The 19,622-nt window shown below is 36.3% G+C and overlaps 1 protein-coding gene across 1 annotated transcript in view; it reads right to left on the bottom strand.

The window, feature by feature from the left end:
* Nucleotides 1–19,456, bottom strand: part of LOC104624344 (parkin coregulated gene protein-like) — a gene marked incomplete at its 3' end in the record, with an annotated part of 52,446 nt that extends 32,990 nt beyond the window's left edge. Inside the window, exon 1 of the mRNA XM_010291688.1 lies at nucleotides 19,310–19,456. Coding sequence (XP_010289990.1) covers nucleotides 19,310–19,456 — 147 coding nt within the window. The remainder of the gene's footprint in view (nucleotides 1–19,309) is intronic.
* Between the last annotated feature and the right edge of the window lie 166 nt (nucleotides 19,457–19,622).

The raw sequence follows: 19,622 nt of genomic DNA, 5'->3' as shown, positions 1-19,622 counted from the left end.
GTAAGAAAGGAAATCTCAACATTCAAGTTCATATATCAGCAAAAGATGAAGAGAATTTCACATTACAAAAAATATACCATAGCCTGAAGGGTTTATTTACACCAAATTAAAGATCTGCTACAAACACTGTAAGTGGCACAGCTTCTCAAAGAAAAGAATGTAAGAATCTATTAAAATGGAAAAGGTTATGCCATCTAAGTATTAGGGATGCTAGCAACGCCCCTATTAGCTACCAAGCTATGCTGTGAAGGCTGTAAGAGGATGGAGCACAAGAAATACTGCCATTGTGAACTCTTACTTTCAAAAATTTGTGATTAGGAAAAGCAATCTTTGGGCTAAATTTTCTCATACTAATTCTATGCTAAAAGGTTAAGCTCTTTAAAAGTACTGAATAATGATCTTTGCATGTCTATATAACCTAATTAGCTATGCGAGCACAGCAACAAATAATGATAAATTGGCTTTAAGATTGCATACACATTTTCTCTTCTATGTAACTGAAAATGCCTTAGTTTGGTTTTTAAATTATCACATAACCAAATGGTATGAAAACAGAATTTGACAAATGCATCAAAGTAACTTAACTGTGAATATGGCGCTCTCTGTATGCAAATATACAAGAATGCAAAGTTATTTATATTTGTACAGGTATCTGTGTAACTACAGGTATTTACAATTCAGTAACATATTTTATATATTAATATACATCATATTAAACATAACTAGACACAAAAAAAATCTGATAGACCTGTGTTGTGAAGGTGCTCCACTGTGAGCAGAAGGATTAGCACAGCACATGCAAGCACACTCTGTACCAGCTTTAACTGAGCTGACACAGGTAGTGGAAGTGTCAGCAGGTCTTCAGTTTCTGGCATGAAAGTGTTCATCCAGATTCCCCAGTACTAACCTCAGTAGCTTCCCTGTACTGAACTTCATGCTACAGCAGCATGGAGTTTTATGTGCCTGCTCATGCTGAAATCAGACATATGCCAGGATTACAGAAAAATCCTAAATATGTCAAACAATCTTTAATTAACACCAAGATCTTTGATGATCTGGGTTCAGATGGACACCGATGATTGCATACAGCTCATCTGACTTCTGTAAGGAAAATTAAAATGTGCATGGGCTCAGAAGCCTACATATATGTAGCTCAATAAAAAAGTGTTATTAAAGTATAAAGGCATTGTGAGAGATACAGATAGCTTTCTGTAAGCACAAAAGCATAACTGTGTAATTGATGTAATGTGGCTTTCTTCAACTAGATTCTTTTGCGGAAAAAGAATGAGCACAGGAAAATATCAGGTTCCATGTACCTTCTTACTTTCTTTTTTCATAAAATACTTGTGCAAAAGCCTTACAAATGCAGACTTTGATGGAACTCTATACCCACCACTTAAATCCTGTAAGAGCATCGTAAGTAACAAAGCAAATGTTACTATAAGAGCATTATAGTAAATATTTATTCATCAGCTACATTGAGTATAATTAAAATGTATACTCTGATGCATTTTTACTTAACATGCTGATTTTTCAAAAACAGTCTCAAAACATAATACCATTTTTTATGATTTGTGGAAAAGAGCTCATTCCTTGGCAACATTTGCAGAAAATACAGACAGAAGTTCTGACATTCTAACATTTTGTAATAGAATATTAAGCTTTTCACCTTTAGTTGCATTTTACCTTATCCACAACAGTGAGAGGAAGTTGTGTATATATGATTACTGTTTGCTGAGTGAGGCTGGTGGCTCTATCTACTTCTGAGTTACCATAAAAGCCATCATTACAATTGACAGTATGGAATTATTATTAACAGACAAGCTAAGAACTGAACAACGTAGAAAAACTAACTTCCATCTTTACCCCAAATGGGATTCTTTTCAGTTGCCTGGATAAATATGTTGGTAAAGTGTAACAATTTTCAAGGGCAAGTAAAATACTTAGGTTCAGTCAATCTACAATGCTTGAAAACTTGATTTTTTAAAAAATATTTTCAGATTTGTAGACTTAATTCTTATAAATTAACCTATAATACAGTGCAATGGATCACTAGCTATACATCTGGTTAAATGCAATGATATTTTATAATAGAAACTACAAACTATAGCTTTTTAATCATTATTATTTTACTGATTTGGAGATAAGTTTCAACTTATGTTAGAAATGTGAGCATAACAGTACATTTTAAGATAAAAAATAGTGTTTTGGAGAGATGGGAAAACTAAAAAAGATTCATCACTGGCCTTTCCCCTTACTGAATAACTTTCTGACAACCATGCAACTCCAGAAGTCTATAAGATGTGATCCATTAAACATATGCAAAAAAGATGCTTGATGATTCCATTTTTCTTCTACATATTATTTCAAATGAAATGAAAATATTATTTTCATCTAAATTCTGCCTGATTCAACCACATACACATTTCCTTTATGCAATGTGATCTGATTACCAAAGATAAAGTACTCAATGCGAATCACACACTGTGAAAAACGTTATTCAGTATTTCATAGAACACACTCTCCCTGCAAGAATTTAATAACAGAAGAACACCTTCAGGATGCTAGTTATTATGAGGTAATAACTCAGAGAATTAGTAACACTTGACTTCTGCCATGTAGCTCTAGGGATGCTTTGTTTAATTCATATTCACTGTACCTTGTTGCTCAGTTATGCCCCTGCTCACTTGTAACTAGTTCTTTTGGTCAAAAGCAAGCCAAATGTCTACTGACATTGCAGACTGACTGCAAACTAAGCTACAGAAGATAGAGAAGTTAGTTTTGACACCTATACAATTCCATCATCTTACTATAAGCACTGAAATAATAATGAAAGATGGCTACTATGATTATACGGTGCCAAAGTGCTATACAGAAGACTGCTACCCTTTACACCTTATCAACTCAGACTACCACAAGACTATAACAGAAAGTCAGAACATAATGATAGAAAAATGTAAAGAAAGAGTAAATAAGTCTTCACTTAGGCTAGTTACAAAATAAAAACTGCTTACGAACCTTTTAAACATGTTTTCTCTACTTGTGTTCCAATACCTGACAGATTTTATAAAATACTAATGAAATGTTCAGAAAGATGATGAAAAGCAAAATGCCAACTTCCAAAAGAATAAAATCAACAGAAGCCAAGCCAGTACATGAAGCTTGAAAGGTTACACGTATAAAATAGTAAGCTTACTTTCTTTAAGAATGAGGGAGATACCAGACCACTTTCTGGAGTTAACTTTCTTCCATGGGGTTTAAAAAAGTAGGTCTGGTTTACCTGATGTCTAAAAACTGAATCTTCTAATATCATTGGTTAATTTATTCATCTATTTTTGTTCTAACTGACCAATACAACAGGATATTCAGTCCACATTTATTCTAATACCATAAAATATAATTACAATAATATAGCTAAGTAGCAGCTAGCCATCTGTCTCCCTCCACACAGAAAAGGCAGTGATTAACAAACTTCTTCCAACTTTGATCCTGGAGTTCCAAGTGAAAAATAGCTCATATTCAAAAGGGTACAAAACTCAGAAAGCATTTCAAATAATGCATTGTAATATTTATTAGTGCTGTTAGGATGCTGAAATTTTACTTGTATTACATAAACAGAAAGCTACATAATATAGAAATGTATAGTAAAATTCGTGTGGCCCTGTTAACACTAATTACATTGCTGCTCCTTCTCAGTTCATGGAAATGTAATTTTTTTTTTTAATTGAAATTTTATATAGTAAATACAGAAAGACCTGTATTTACTCCTCCACACTTTCAGGAAGAGTAACAGATCAAGATACACTGATTACAACGCAATAATAGTGACATAAAAAAATTAAGATTTATAGTCTTTATATTCCTCACACTGGGTTAAGATATGCAATTCATCCCTTCAAGAAATGGTGGAGAATGAGATTTTAAAATTATAGAGTTATTTTATATATATAAATTTTATAAAAGAAATATGTCAGTTAATTCTTATTCTCAAGGAACAGAGAGTTGATGTAGAAACGAGTTCATGCATGGACCCATGATCTTGAGATGGAGACATTCATAATTGTGTAGTGTGGCATCTAATGCCATTTGGCAGTCAGTCTACATCCCATTCACTTCAAGTGAATTCCATTAAAAGCTGAGCACAAGGAGGGTGTAAAATGGCGGGCTGCTGGGCCTAAAGGATAGCAGTTAGCTGACCAACTGGTAGGGCGTTACATGAAGCATTCTTCAGGGCTCAATACTGAGCTATTTAATATCTCATTAAGAAGCTGGACTATGGGACAGAATGTATGCTAAGAGCCTTTATGAATGACATAAAATTTGGAGGGGGGCATTCAGAAATATTTTGACAGGCTGGCAAAATGAGTTGACAGGAATTTCACCAAGTTCAGCAATAGTAAATGCAAAGTTCTGCACTGGAACAGTTCAGGCCAGGCACTGACTCAGGCCAGAAGGCAGCTTAGCAGGGAAGATACTGGGGATCCTGTGAACAACAAGGTGAACCGTGTGTACCCTTGTGGCAGAGATGAGGCAACTGCATTCTCTGCTACATCAAGAGTGTTGAGGGAATTCAGCATCCCCCTTTATTTGACGTTTGTGAGACTGTATTTCGAGCACAAGGTCACATTTCAGACTCCCCAGTACAAGACAGACATTGATACACTGGAGCAAGGCTTGTGGAAGGCCACCAATATGAAGAGAGGGCTGAAGTACATAACACGAGGAGAGGTTGAAAGAAACAGTTTGTTCAGCCTTAATAAGAAGAGGAAGCTTAGCAGGAATCTCATTGCTGTCTTCAGTTACCCAGCATGACGGCACAGTAGAGATGAGTCAGATTCTTCCCAGAGATGCACAACAAAAAGAGAAGAGGCAATGGTCAAAAATTGCAATAAAGAAAATTCTGGCCAGACAGTATAAAAACCTTTTTCACAATGAGGGCAAGTCATTGGAACAGGTTATCCAAAGATGATGTAGAATCTCCATCTTGAAGACAATCAAAGGCCACCTATACAAAGCCCTGAGCAGCCTAATGCAATCTGAACATAATCTGAATCTAAATCAGATTTTTTAAACCAACATGAAAAATGAAGTGTTAATGCCCAGGCTGAAAAACTCCTTTTAGTCTGAATGTTCTGTTCAGCTACTACATAGAATCTTTGGGCTGGAAGGGACCTTTTAAGGTCATCTAGTCCAAGTCCCCTGCAATGAGCAGGGACAGCTTCAACCAGATCAGGTTGCTCAGAGCCCCGTCCAACCTGACCTGGAATGTTTCCAGGGATGGGGCATCTACCACCTCTCTGGGCAACCTGTGCCAGTGTCTCACCACCCTCATTGTGAAAAATTTCTTCCTTAGATCTAGTCTAAATCTGACCTCTTTTAGTTTAAAACCATACATAACATAGCTTTTTATTCTTGGGAAAAATGTTCATAAAAATGATTAAAAAAACCAAACCAGCATACGCTTCTACAGAATTCAAATTCTCTGCCAATGACCTAAATTTGGGCAGCTGGGCTTTCAGACTTGGTAACAGCTTTCAGAGTGCTTGCGAACCATTTCCTCTCTGGCACAGCTAAGAGGAAGATATCCATGCTTACTTCATTAAACCTATCAGCAGTGTTTGACACTGAAGATCAGCATGTGCTACTGACTTGCCTGGGAGACTGGCAGAAATGAATCAGTCACCCTAAACTAGATGGGTCAATTCCTATCAGTCAGCTTCAAGACAATTCTGATGGGTGGTTTCTTTCCAGCCCTGAAAGCCTTTATTTGTGCGATGCTACGACGATTGGCTCTACCTCTTGTTTTCTTTAACACAAAACTTTATGAGTGATCTTGAGACAACACACTTCTTCAGTGGCAACAGAAACTAGCAGATTCCTTATTTTATTTCATTCCTGCAAACACAGACGGTCTGCCATCCTAAGGCCCTTGTGAAAAATCTGGATGTATTGTTAAAAAATGTCTGAAATGACAAAGAAAGGTGTGGTACTGTGAAAAAAAATACAATTAGAAGATAAGCAGGGCCAAACATTGCTGAGAGGTTTGATGAGGTACATGTATATCTTCCTCATGGCTGTGCTGGAAAGGAGGTGCTTTATCAGGAACACTAGTGCACTCCGAACGCCATAAGCAAGACTGAAGAGCTGGCCAAAACTAAGTTACATAGGCCCTCCTGATTCTTCACTGAGCTTCAACTGAGCACAAACATTGCCACCAGCCATACATACATACACACCCTCACCATCTTTACTTTCATATTTTCCAGTTGTACATTGATGTTATTATCTACATGTTCCCTTTCAATATGGAATATTGCAAACACTGTAGCTGAGGATGATATGAATGACTCAGAAAATACAGTTTGGTATATCATTCTCAAGCTCTTAATATCATACTTCAAAAAATTAAGAGTTTAAAGGTTATGCAAGCATATTTTAGTTTTAAACAACTAAATACAAGGCCTTCCATACTAAGCACCTAGAGTTCTGCTTAGCAGGTTCATTTAAATCTTAAAAAAACCCTCACTTAAGTGAAGACGGGAAGATTTTGTCTTTTTTACATTCTGTTAAAGTTTTCGTATACAAATTCTGAAAATATCAAAACTTCTACTACTCAAGTTTTTAGCAAAAGCATGATTTTTTTTTCAGGTCAAGGAGTTATATTTTAATAGCTGAATTTTGGTTGCAGCACAGAGACAGTAAATCATACGGTCTTGAGAAAATAAAAAGCATAAATACAGGGCTCATAGCAGCAAAAAAAAATAAAGGCTTGCTGATATTTGTTCCATACTCTATATTCTTCATAGTCAAAGTCCTCAGCTAACAGTTTCTTTTCAATTTTTGGTAGCCCACAGAAAGCATAGCTAGTCATTAAAAAGTAATGTTTTAATGTAGGTTGTGAATCTATTTAGAACCCTAAATAAAAATAATTATATACTCTGAGAAAATATTAAGTATCCAAAACAAATTTCTATGCTAGAAGTAAAATTCTGGCTTCTTGAGAACTATAAAAAGTACCATAGCTTTCACCAAGACATTTCATCTAGCACCCTACAATGACTTAAGGTGTCACTAAATATTTATGTTCCATAAGTCTACTAACTGAACTCACAGATCACTGAATAAATGCTTTTTTTAAAAGAAACAAAATGGATTTTGAACCACGTGGTAAGAGTTTATTATCCCATAATACAATCTTACTTCTATCATTCACACCATTTTATCTCTAAAACAAAGTATGTTTTCTGGTGGTAATTTTCAATAAAATGCCTATTCTTGGAAGAATTCCTTTTATTACTCCTCCCAAGATGCAGTATTGTACATAAGAGCTGGGAATTAAGTGGTGCTTCCATGTTATAAATTGCTCTTCACTTACATAAGTAGCAAAACCACTTCACAGGTTTACTCATATAGATTACATAAATTACAAAACCGTATTTTATCTTAATGAACATTGATAAAACTCTTTTTGTCTTATTCTCAGTCACATGTGAACACAATATTTGGTTATACACTAAGCAATTGTTTCCTCCATGCCTTCTATTTTTATCTACCACTTCATTCTATTTTATTTATAAGAATGTGTTGTTGCAAGGCTGGTTTTCATTAATGCTACACAAATGTTTTGTATAATAAACTCTTCAATATACATTAGAATGTTTAGTATTACTGGTGGCTTTGCAGTTGCAGTCCTTGACTGTGGCTTTGCAAACTAAAAGTGTTACCATGATTACTAGCTTCCTGTGTTTACAAATGTATGTTATCAGATGACATTTAGTAAAGTTTGAGAAATGTTTCTTAAATAAGTAATACTTTTTCATTAAATTAATGTTTCTAGCACATTAAAATCAGGAGGTTAAACAATAGGACCCAATAAACAACAATATACTTACTGGTTAATTACAAAACTTAGTAACAGACTCTTTAACCTTTAGTCATGTGGAATAACACCTACAGGCTAAACATGGAAGCCAGAAAGGTAGCCTGAGGTTTCTCCTCTGTCACTGCAGGAAAAGAATTTCTACTTTCTACTCAAGTGACAAAAAGGATCTGCTTCAGATATTCTGATTCCACAAGAAGTTCTGTATCGTGCTGCTGATGCACCCTGCTGTCAACTTTGGTGATACCACCAGTCACTTCACTGGAAAACCACTGAAGTAACAAGTGTTCTTGTTGCAAAACTGAAGTCTAGGGTCTGACAGAGAGAGCAATAAAATTATGTAATTCAGGTATTAACTGTTCAGACATTTTGGTTCATCTTCAAGCAATGGCTTCTGATTGAAAGGAACTCAATCTTTTTCTTGCTAGTATGATTCACTTGTGATATTGCAATAGTTCAATTCTATTTAGTCCCTTTGTTATCTCATTTCTTTTCTGCTGAACGGAAAGAATGTACATGGGTACCTTTTCTAAAACAGCTTCATAAGGAAACAAGGCTTATACATCCATGCTGTGTGTATACTTGCCTGCCTTCATTCCTAAAGAATCTCTATCCATTGGTCGTTTTCAACTGAATTTGAGAAAAAGGAAGATTTCAAGCATAAACATTTGCCTTCATGTTTTATGGAAATATCGGAGAACAGAGAAGAGTGCTCCAATCAAGAGGCTTGACTCTGATGTTATTAGTCACGAAATACCTTATTAAATATGATCAGGAAAAGCTTAATTTTGATACTAATCAACTGCAGGGTATCAGGCTTTGTTAGTTTGGATGCTTATTGAAGTAGTTGGTGCAGTGGTTTATTTTTTCTTTGTGTTTTTTTCATGTAGTAGCATAATCTTCCAGTGGCTAGGCTGCAAATGTTACACAGCTTTAGAGAATCCTTTTAAAAACACAAGAACCATGGCATATTTACAAGGGTCTCCCTTAAAAACACATCTTATTTCCTTTCTTTGGAAAATCATGATCCAAAATGACCATTTTAATCAGACAATTTGTAACTTGCAAGAAAAGAAGATGCTGTAATAGCTCCTTCAGTAGGTGCCTTGTGAACTACTCTGTCTCTGAGAGTAGGTCTATGAGACCCTGAAGTAAACTCATCCAAAGTTGACATTGACATCTAAAGCAGTCAATTAAGACAGGTATGAAGAAAATAATGAAACAGACTGGAGAAAGAAAGAAAAAAGAAATCTGAAAATAAAGGCCAAAGGAGGCAGTACTGGATACTACAGAGGATGACAGACTCCACCCATAGTGAACATATTAAACTAAGTGGAACTTCTTTAAATCTCCCACTAGTTAATAATCAATATTTACATTATAGTATTTTCTAGATACCTAGTCAAAGACTGTCGTCCCATAGAGTTATGCACGATACAAACCCAAAGTAAAAAAAACGGTCTAACCGTTGAACACCAGCCCCCAACATCAGGGCAATTCTAAGAGTCTAAATTAGGCTCTGAATGCAGGCTCCTTCAACTGTTGGTGAAGAGAATGAGACACTTCAGCAATTTAAAAGATGAAGTGCTGGGGGAGATGCCGAATACCTACAGGATGCTGAATAAAGGGATGTATGTGAATTTCCATTCCTCTTTGGAGTTCAGTCACTTGAATCAAGACTATAAAAGTGATATATCTGCCTACTGAAAATGCAGACCATGACATTTTTTTCTGAAGACTAAAACCTGCTTTCAGGAAGGTCCCCTTAAATAGTATCTCCATCTTCTTCACTTTTATTTAGGAGTTACAATACAAGCTCAGGAAGTGGTGACTTTGTTCATTTCTCTTTCCAGTTCACAAAATTTCTAGTCTACAACTTTCACTTCCCAGTGGTATATCCTGATAATCCAACTGCAAAACTATCTTTGCCTAGTAGGCCACACAAGAGTTAAGAATACAAGACTTAAGGCTTTAGAAGAACTTCTAGCACAAGGGAGTTTACCTCCAGTCTGCTGGGAAGAGTATTCAGTTAGGAGTCAGCCGATATGCATTTAGACTCTTTAAAGTATGAAGACTAACCTGTGACTTCAAGCACAAAAGGTCATGTGCACATCTCAGCTAGAGCTGCTTTCAGAGGAACTTTTTTGGTAATCAGAACAAACATTTTGCTTGTATTTTACGTGTTGAGAAGTGTTTAGCCATGTAGCTGGCTAAACATTGGTGCTAAACAGGTCATTAGGCAAGCTTTTTTGTTATCAATGTTAAAAGAGTATTAACTTAAAACTAGTAAAAATTAAGAATATTTAATATTGTTAAAGAACAAGAACTCATAGTGTTCCACTTACCAGAAGCAAAAGAACAAATAGGATAAAATGTGGGGAAAAATCACCTAAATCCTATTTAAGGATGACCTGATAAACAGCTTAAGTAATATCAAACAGGGGAAAAAATCTGGAGTTAACTCTAGATTTGTTAGTGGCAATTTAGTGATTACCTCTGCAAATGTATTTTAATATATACACACTTTATATCCTGATACACACTTTTTTATTACTGTCTAATGGAACATTGTATAGAGGAACATATGGAGGAAGAATTGTTCTATTGCTACTAAAAGGCCACTTGTTTTCTCACTTAAACTGAAAAAAAATTTCCATTCCATCTGGTGACAGGGAAAAGGAAAAATGACAATCCAAACAGAAACAACCCTGTTAAAAAAACAGTAATTTCCTCAACAAAATTTATATCCAAAGCCCTGAATGTTGTATACTATTGGCAGGCACAGCATTGTCAATGGTTGACACACAGTTAACACTTCTCTTAAAGATTCCTGTAAGATAACAGTAGACCAAAGAGTTTGTGAAATTTCATGCAAGCTTAAATGTGTAACTCACCGATTTCCACTGACACAATTGAACTTATTTTGCTTTTTTAAAGTGCTGGATTTTATAGAATTTTAGTGAACTGCCTGAATTCTTCATACTGGATGAACAATTGGATGACCAAAAGCCTTCAGAGACTATCAAATAAAATATTAAGACCTGATTGTTGTCCTGAATAATAATCTTGTAACACATGCTAAATATGTCCAAAGGCATACTAGAAGCTCATAAAACAATAATGACTTAAACAGATTTTAAGTAGCAGTCTGAAGCATGCTAAAACTTTACTTCTGTGGATTTTTAAAAATAGTATCTCTCTGTAAGTGGTTGTCTGACTCTAAAATATTTACACAGTGAAATTTGAATATTTTGTGGTAATTATATATAGGTCTGGACTGCAAATTTCTAATGGTGTTGCATTGGCTAATTTAAGCATTGGCATAATTTACAGATATAATGGACTCTCTGACACCACAATTACCTTCAGGTTGTATTTCTAAAAACATATCTTTGAGCTCAACTAGAAGTTACACATTTCATGCAGAAATCACTTTCTGAATTTGACGGACAGAGGAGATACTACGCAGGAGACCAAATCAATTTGTATTAATTGTCCCTCTGACTGTAAACTATTAATTTAAAACCTGACAAAATAAACGAAAGGCACACAAATTAGAAGGGCATGAGATGCGTTAGTAAAACACTGTCTAAAAGATGTAAAAAAAAAGAGCTAATACACATACACTTCCTGTGAAAAATATTTTTTGAGTCATAACTGACAGACCTGCAATTTAAAAGTATAACAAGCTCTTGTCTTCGAGGTTTTTTTACAGTAAAAATTATTATCTAGGGCATTCTAATAAGGTCTGGGAATACGCTTTTTAAGCACATTTTCTAAAAGGTTTCTAGCCATGTGGAACTGCCCTTCCCCCCAAAAAAACCCACCTGTTGAACATCATTGCAAGAGAAATCCACTGATACAAAAAAAATTATACATCTGGAGGATAAGTAAAGAAAGAAAAAAAGTGAGCATGGAGCAGTAGGTAAGAGTGCAGAGATATCAATAGACCTGCTTTAGGAAGTAAGAATGTATGTTTTCAAGTTCTGGGGGGAGGGGAAAAAATGTTTATCAAATTCTGGCTGCCAGTGTCAGTAAAGCACGCATGCACCTTTGCCTAAATAGTTTTAGCTAAGAAGATATCCAATACAAAATACTAATGTCACGTTAATCATTAGCAACAGTACAGTAAGAAAAGCCAGGGCATAATTTGTTTTTTAATAAAGATTTAAATATAGACCACCAGCCTTTTCTAAATAAATATACAATGATTAGTCTTGAAACAAGAAACTTGGATCATAAAATACCCCTAATTTTATGCAATGAGACTTACAATTAAAAGAAACTAATTCAAAGCTTTTAGATTTTTTAGAACACCTCTAAAATATTATTATAAAACGGGGGCTGTGGTGGTGGCACATATACTCAGTTGTAGGTTTTATTACTCCCTTCAAATCACATCTTCAGAAAAGCTGCAAAACTGTTAAAGCAAAAACTCTCAAATGCCTTTTTCCTTTTTCTTCCCCCAGTTCGAGAGTCACTTAATCATCACTAATTTGTCTGACCTTAGTAGTAGCAGAGCCATGGAGTGGCCACAAACCACCCTCTTATGGAAGAAGAGGTGGAATCATGGGAAAACTTGGGTTGGAAAGGACGTCAGGAAGTCTCCAGTCCAATCTCTTTCTCCAAGCAGGATTATCTCTGAGATCAGACCAGGTTGCTCAGGGCTTTTTCCATTTGGGTCTTGAAAACCTCCAAGGAGACTGCACAACTCTGGGAAACCTGATGCACTGCTTGACTATCCTCACGATGAAAAAGCTTTTCACCATCCTGAGCACCGTGTTTCAAGTCACATCTTCTGTCCTCCCATCATTCACTAGTGAACAGACCGGCTCTGTCTTCCTGACAGCCTTCTCATAGCTATTGGGCCATTAGGTCTGTTAGGACCTAATACCATTAGGTACTCTGGTAGCTTTCTCTACTCCAGGATGAAAAAAATACAGTTCCTTCAGCTTCTCCTCATGGAACACGTGCTCCAGAAACCCATCTTGATGGCTCTTCACTGAGCTCACTCCAGGTATCCTATAGCATCCCCAGTCAATTAACAGGGGTAAGACTAAGATAAAGGCTGAAGCCTACATAGAGGACAGGATTTTTCTTAGCTGGAATGAATGATATCAAGTTGAAAAAAAGAATATGTACATATGTTCTTTGGAAACTGTTCTGACAGTTTCTCAGAGTGCTGAGAAGAGTGTATAGCAGATGCTTTCTAACTAATTTCTTTCACATTTTCTATTGGCTAGCTCTAGAGGTGTGTGCAGTGGCATGTGGGAAATACTGACTTTAGATAATTACCTATTCAGCAAGCTGATAGCTTACAATCTTCTCCTGAGACTATTGTTATTAACTATTTTCTAATACTTTGTTCTGAATTCCTACACTTACAGTCAGACATCTGAAAACTGAAAAATGCCCACGTCATTCGGTGAAACACTAGATGAAGATAGATATTTAAATCACTGCAGGAATTTAACTTGTATGAAATCTGTAAATACATAAGATCTTTTCTCTCATATACTTAAAAAAACTTAGTCTGACATTTGCTCTTTTATGTTAGTTTCAGTTTGCAAAGTTTAAAAGTTTCATTCCAATGCAAGAATTGACAGAATTTGACAACTACCTCTGTAATTGTCTCCAATTAGAATATTTTATTCATTAGTTCATAAAAACTGATCAGTAGAGGAGTCTTGAAACATCACTGTCATACTGTTTTAAAATCAATTTACATTTACCTCCTCTAGGTATGAAATTTAAAATCTTCCAAGGTCTTTTTATATGTGAAATACTGTGAATCAAATGAACTGATTTAAGACAATAAGAAATGTCAATCAAACACATGAAATGGAGTCTAACTGATTTTAAAAAAAATCTATTAATTTTTTAACCCATTAAAAAAGATTTACTGGAGATTCAAGTGTGTAACAGATTTTCATAAAGAAAACAGCATGATTTCTTCATACTTGAGGATATTAAACAAATCTTATCATCTTAGTGCTGGAACTACGAATGATATTAACCTTTCCCCATATTTGCAAAAATTAAGGGCTGATTTGAAAGTATTTTAAAATAACAAGAGCAGTATGATTAAGCCATGTAAGTTATAGCTGGAAAACATGAAATATATGAAATAAGGCTTTTAGAAGACATTATGGTCTTAAGCATTGGTATTTTTCCTGTGCATTCTGCTTTTACATTCTACTATCTATGCGGTCATCACAGTAAAAACAAGCATGGAATTGGAAAGTAACATAACTTTATGAGGGGAAATAAAAACCTCCTTGTGTTGAAGCTTTTCATGTTTGGAACTAATGCAACTGAAGAGCCTCATCAATTCAGTTGCTTTACTATGTGTATTGACACAAAGGAGGAGGTACAAATATGCAGCAGAAGCAGGCAGGACTGTAGCAGCCACAACTTTTGTTAGCTTACGCTATTACAGAACTGTCACGTCTGCACTGCTGGGAAAAAAAACGCTGAGCTGCACAGCCATTCAAAAGTTTACACTGCACAAAGAATACACATCCAGGGATGAAAACCACACGTTTCAACTGTGGTGCAAGTTTGTGCTGCTTTAAGTGCTTGTGGAATTACTCTGCTAGAACTCAAGTTTCATACCCGGTTTTAAATGAATTAAGACCACGATGTTGCCAAGACGGACACTCCCACCCACCCAGCTTGTGCTGACAACATATTCCTGTTTCCCCTCCTCCTTGCATATAACAGCTGTTAGAGCTGATCCAACCTGCTCTGTAGTTGCAAGAAACACCAATGTAAATGCAAAAGGGGAAATGGAAGCATGCAGTCAGGACAGGGAGGAGGGCAGGACAGACGAACCTTGTTGGCAGCAGGAGCTTTGCTTGCCTCAGTCCCAAAGACTGCAGTTTGACACTGTCAGCTTTAACAGGCTGGAGTATTTTTCAGCAGGATCAGTTCCCTGATGAGCCAACATTGTACAAATGCAGGCACAATACGGGGCAGCAGTAATAAACAGCCTGAAACAGGAAGAAGATAGTACTGCCTTCCAGAGCACTGACAGTTTAAATTGACTCACAGTCACTTGAGTCACAGTCAATTGACTCAAGTTCACTAAAGTATACTCGTAGATTGTACAAAATCGCTATTGTTAAACTGGAGCAGTTCCTCCAAGTTGGACGTACTACTGCCCAATAAACATTTATCAAAACATTCCTTTAACTTGACATCTATTTGCCCCAAAACATACCGCCTTTTCCAATAAATTTGCTTTTATAATAGAAAAGTAAATATTTTTTCTTGTGAAAAAATGCTTTCCTATAGCCTTAAAATCAGATCAGAAAGTGTTATGGCTACAAGGTAAATAACAAAAGTAGTTTTAGTTACACAGTGTGGATGAATATAAACAGAATATCAAATCACAAGTTTCAAAATGTAAGCAAATCACATTATTTTGATGGTTAAAATGAAACCCTTGCAATGAGTTATTATCAAAGGGTAAAGGGTAAGAAAGTCCTTCACAACACACATTACTGATAATGGCTTGAAAGAGGAGTTTAAACAACAAAGATTGAGAACTCATTCCAATACATACAGACTGTAGACTCCTAAATGAGGAAGACAGGAATGAAAATCCAGAACTGCAATCCACATAACCTTTTTTTCTGCTTATAAGCAATTACACTTCTTGTAAGAGATGGGAGCTGTGCTTCTGCACATAGCTAAGACTCTCCCAGATTGAATAGCTCTGCTTTGGTTTTTGAAATCCAAGAACAAAACAATTCTTAGCATCACTCCCCTTCTAAGGTCATCTAGTAGACATTCTCTTTTTATCCCTTATGCACAGGCTGGATGTGGCCCATTAGTAGCAGCAGCTTTTGACTGATTTCATGGAACACAGATGGATATAATAGTGGTATTTCCTACATAAGACCTACTAGCTTACATGCTAAGCCAGGAAGAAAATCCGAATTCAGTACCCTGGCCAGAGGAGTTCAAATTCACAGGCTGCAAGAAGAGTATTTCAATTTACCTGGCAATACTTGTTACTGAAGGAGGTCCTGTAGAAGAACCTGCTGAAGCTCTGCAGTTTTGTAGTAAGCAATTCAACATTCAGGAAAAACAGAAAAAAAACCCACCACCCTTTCATAGCTTTATTGGCTCAGCACTCCGGAGGGGATGTCTTAAGTTCCAATTCTACCCCAAAATCATTGGAACCATTCTAGCAAGCAGTGATGGACATAAAATCCCCAAAACCAAAGCTTCCAAAAACTCCTGCATCAATGATATATGCACTAAAATACATTGTCTAGTGAGTTTCCTACCTTGACGCTTTCTAGCCCTATAAATCCTAACTCTTTGCAGCACAGTAACAGCACTTTGAAAGGACATGTGGAGACTTTTTCCTCTGCAATATTTTTCACCTCAGTGATCTTGTAACTTGTTGGTTAAGAATCTTTTAAAAGTTGGGAGGTAGATTGGAATACCCTTTTTACAGTTCCCTTTAAGGAATAAAATGAATCCTCTCCTTGAAACAGTGCTTTTACCCACTAGTTTATTACAGAAAAGAGGGGCATTAACACTTTATTATCTCATGTACAGTTGCACAAAATAGGAAAAATAACCATTTGGAGAGGATCAGAAGCGAAGAGAGGTATCCTCCTGCTGTCTACATTCATGTACAGCCACTTTTCTACTTGGTAGTCTGTATATTAATTTTTAGTTATATTCGTAGTTCTAGCTTTGCAGTACATGTAAAGTATGAGCACATAACCTGGATTTCTTGATTCCACTTGGAGGACAAAACAATGAAAATATTAATGTCACAGTATCTAGCTTTTTAGTGTAGAAGACCTTTACTGGGTCTTGCTCTTAATCTAAACTGCTATATAAATTAACAGTTTTGGAATAACATAAAAGAAAACACAGTTTCTTCAGTTCATTTTTTTTGGTGAATATTTATTAAGTAATATATTTCAAGAAGTAAATTTTAGATTTAGCCAGAGCTGAGAAAAGTCTTGAATATTGTATGTACTTAATTTCTGTAGTTACTGCTGGCTATGAAAGCAGACTTGGGAAGAAAACTTTACCCAGCAACTTTCATGAAAAATAGCTTAGCAAAATTCTCTTTGCACAAGCAACATCAAAGAAATCTGGAACCTTTACTCCAATATTTACAGCTACATATGCATAACGGCAATCTGTTAGACTCCATGTTAAGAGTTTAAGACTCACTGCATGTTTGCACCAAAGGCTATTAATCTGTACATAGTTGTTTGACCTGGAGGTACTGAACATGATGCTGACAGCCCTGTGCTTTGTCATGCTGTTAACAAAAAGAATTACCATGTCTTAACTATATTTGCCTGCTGTGCTTTCAACCCTCCAGTCAACTCCTAAGGCTTCCATGAGAACTTCATCAGTGATAAATCTGAAGCTCCATTTAACCAGCTGGAAAAGAGAAAAGGGACACCCACTTCTGCACAGAGTGGCATGAGATATTCCTTACTCTGTCCCGATTTTTTGCACACTGACCCCCAGGAAAGGATTCCAGTGGCTGCCTGTCCTGACTCAGAGCTTTTACAAAATACAGGCCTGGCACTATGAATCTCCCAGGACGTCTAACAGTTTTACTGCTTCCTACCCAGTTATGAGCAGAACCTGTGGAGTGCGTCAGAACACTGTTAATGCTACCTCTGACAGGGTGTCCAGGGCACAGGCAGGGCAACAACAAAACAAGTTGCCCAGAGAGGTCAGGGAATCTCTGATGTTTGAGAGTTTCACAGCTTAGCTAGGGAAACTCATGATTGACCTGATCTAGTGCTAGTGATGGGCCCACTTAAAATGGGAAGTTGGGCTAGATGATCTCCAGAAGTCCATGCCAAAAAAACACCATTTCTATGATTCAATGAGTAGTTCCAAAAGCAGTAGATTTACCTGTTTGCTGTTGCTTAATGACCGTACCACATGACTTAACATTCTGTTACTGTTTAGGAAGTTAGAATTGCAGCCATAGAAGTTAAAACTCTACAAATATTTAAAAGAAAACTTAATGATTAAACTCATAGCTAGTTATGTTCACAAGTCAAAGCTCCTTTTTAAAAATTAAATATGTATTTCTCAAACTCCACTGACACTGCTGATTCTTCTACACAAAATCAAGCGTCTTTTACATATCAAGGTGTAAACAAATATGTGCAAATATCCATGATGTGAATTTTGTCCAAAGAAGAGGAAACATCTTTTAAAAATTAATCCTTAAACTCACTGAAGTGTTATAGTCTATTCCACATATCTCTAGAATTAAAAACAAACAAACCAAACAATCTTTAAAACAAAGGGTTTTTTTTGTTGTTTTAGTCTTGTATTTTTCACACTAAGATGAAACATGTTTTAGTTTTACTAATAAGGAGAAAGTTTTTAATGTTCACAATTTCTACTCCATTTAAAATTTGTTTAAAGGTGGATTTGTTTGGGTTTTTAGGAGGATGTTCTTACAGGTAACAAGTCCAGAGAGGCTGCTCCAGGAAGACTATTTCAGCAAAACAAGTGAAATAACATACTTCATAACTGTTGTCAGAAGACTACATAGAATCTAAAAAGCCTTGAGAACACCAGACTTTGCTATCACCTTGCACTGTGTCCAAATAAAGAAAAATACAGTTCAGGAGTTTAAGCACAGATGGTGCTCATATTAGCTCATCCACTTACACGTTGAACATTTGCATTCTGTAGTAGCTGAAGCTTTTTTTACTCCTAAAATCTGATAAAAGTAGACAAATAAAACAATATAAAGCAATTTGAAAGGCCTTTATCCTAGTATTTTCACTTACATACTTCTAAATTCCCTAGAAATTGGAACTGTTACTGAAAGTGATGCTTGCTGGGTCAACCCCTCTTAGTCTTTGAACTATGAATTGGAGAACTAATGTTTGTTTCCAGTTTAGTATTCTCCTACACTGTGTGGAAGCTTTTTATTATTATTCAAGCTTATTTTAAAAATGAATGTATTTTTCAGATCTTTGCCATCCTATGTGACATTCACATTGAATTTATATCACACTGTGCCCGTATATGAAAAAACTTGCAAATAGTACCACAGTATCATTTGACAGCATTTTGCTAAATGTGAGGTAGTAAGCCTTGCACACAATTTTATAGCCTGACAGTTTAATAGAACGTGCACTGCCAACACAAAAAGATACAGCAAAATTGTGGCAGCAAAGCAATACGCTTGGAGGCGAAGCATCACAATTTCCACAGGCACAGACAGTTACCTTATGATAATACCTTCTATAAAGCCTGAAGGTAACTTCAGCAACCAGCAAACTCCAGATAAAGTTTTAGCAACTCACACGCTTTCCTGATATGCTTTACCCTCAGCTCTAACTTGCTATATTGCCTGGACACGCAAGAATAAATTAATTAACATCATTTCTATACTAGCAGCAAACATACCACAGTGTTTTTCATCATGGCTTTAACAGTGAATCCATCGGAGACCTGCTGCTTGCTTTTCTTCGCGTGCCCCAGTGGCTCCTGCTGCTGGGGGCACCTATCACCTACAGGCTTTGAGGGGCTTGGGCCCGCTTTCTCCACCACCATCTCCCCACCAGCGTCCGTGACGGACAAGAGGCAAAATACAGACTGGAAAAACACAAACTGACATAAACGCCGCGCCCTCAGTAAGTTAGAAAAAGCAGCAGGTGTGTTGCCTCTGTTCCCTTCCCACCAGCGACAACCCCCCCCACACCCTACCCGCGCCTCGCCT

The sequence above is a fragment of the Phaethon lepturus genome, unplaced genomic scaffold (assembly GCF_000687285.1).
Source record: "Phaethon lepturus isolate BGI_N335 unplaced genomic scaffold, ASM68728v1 scaffold9367, whole genome shotgun sequence".
Classification (NCBI taxonomy): Eukaryota; Metazoa; Chordata; class Aves; order Phaethontiformes; family Phaethontidae; genus Phaethon; species Phaethon lepturus.
This window is presented reverse-complemented; position numbering and strand designations above follow the sequence as displayed.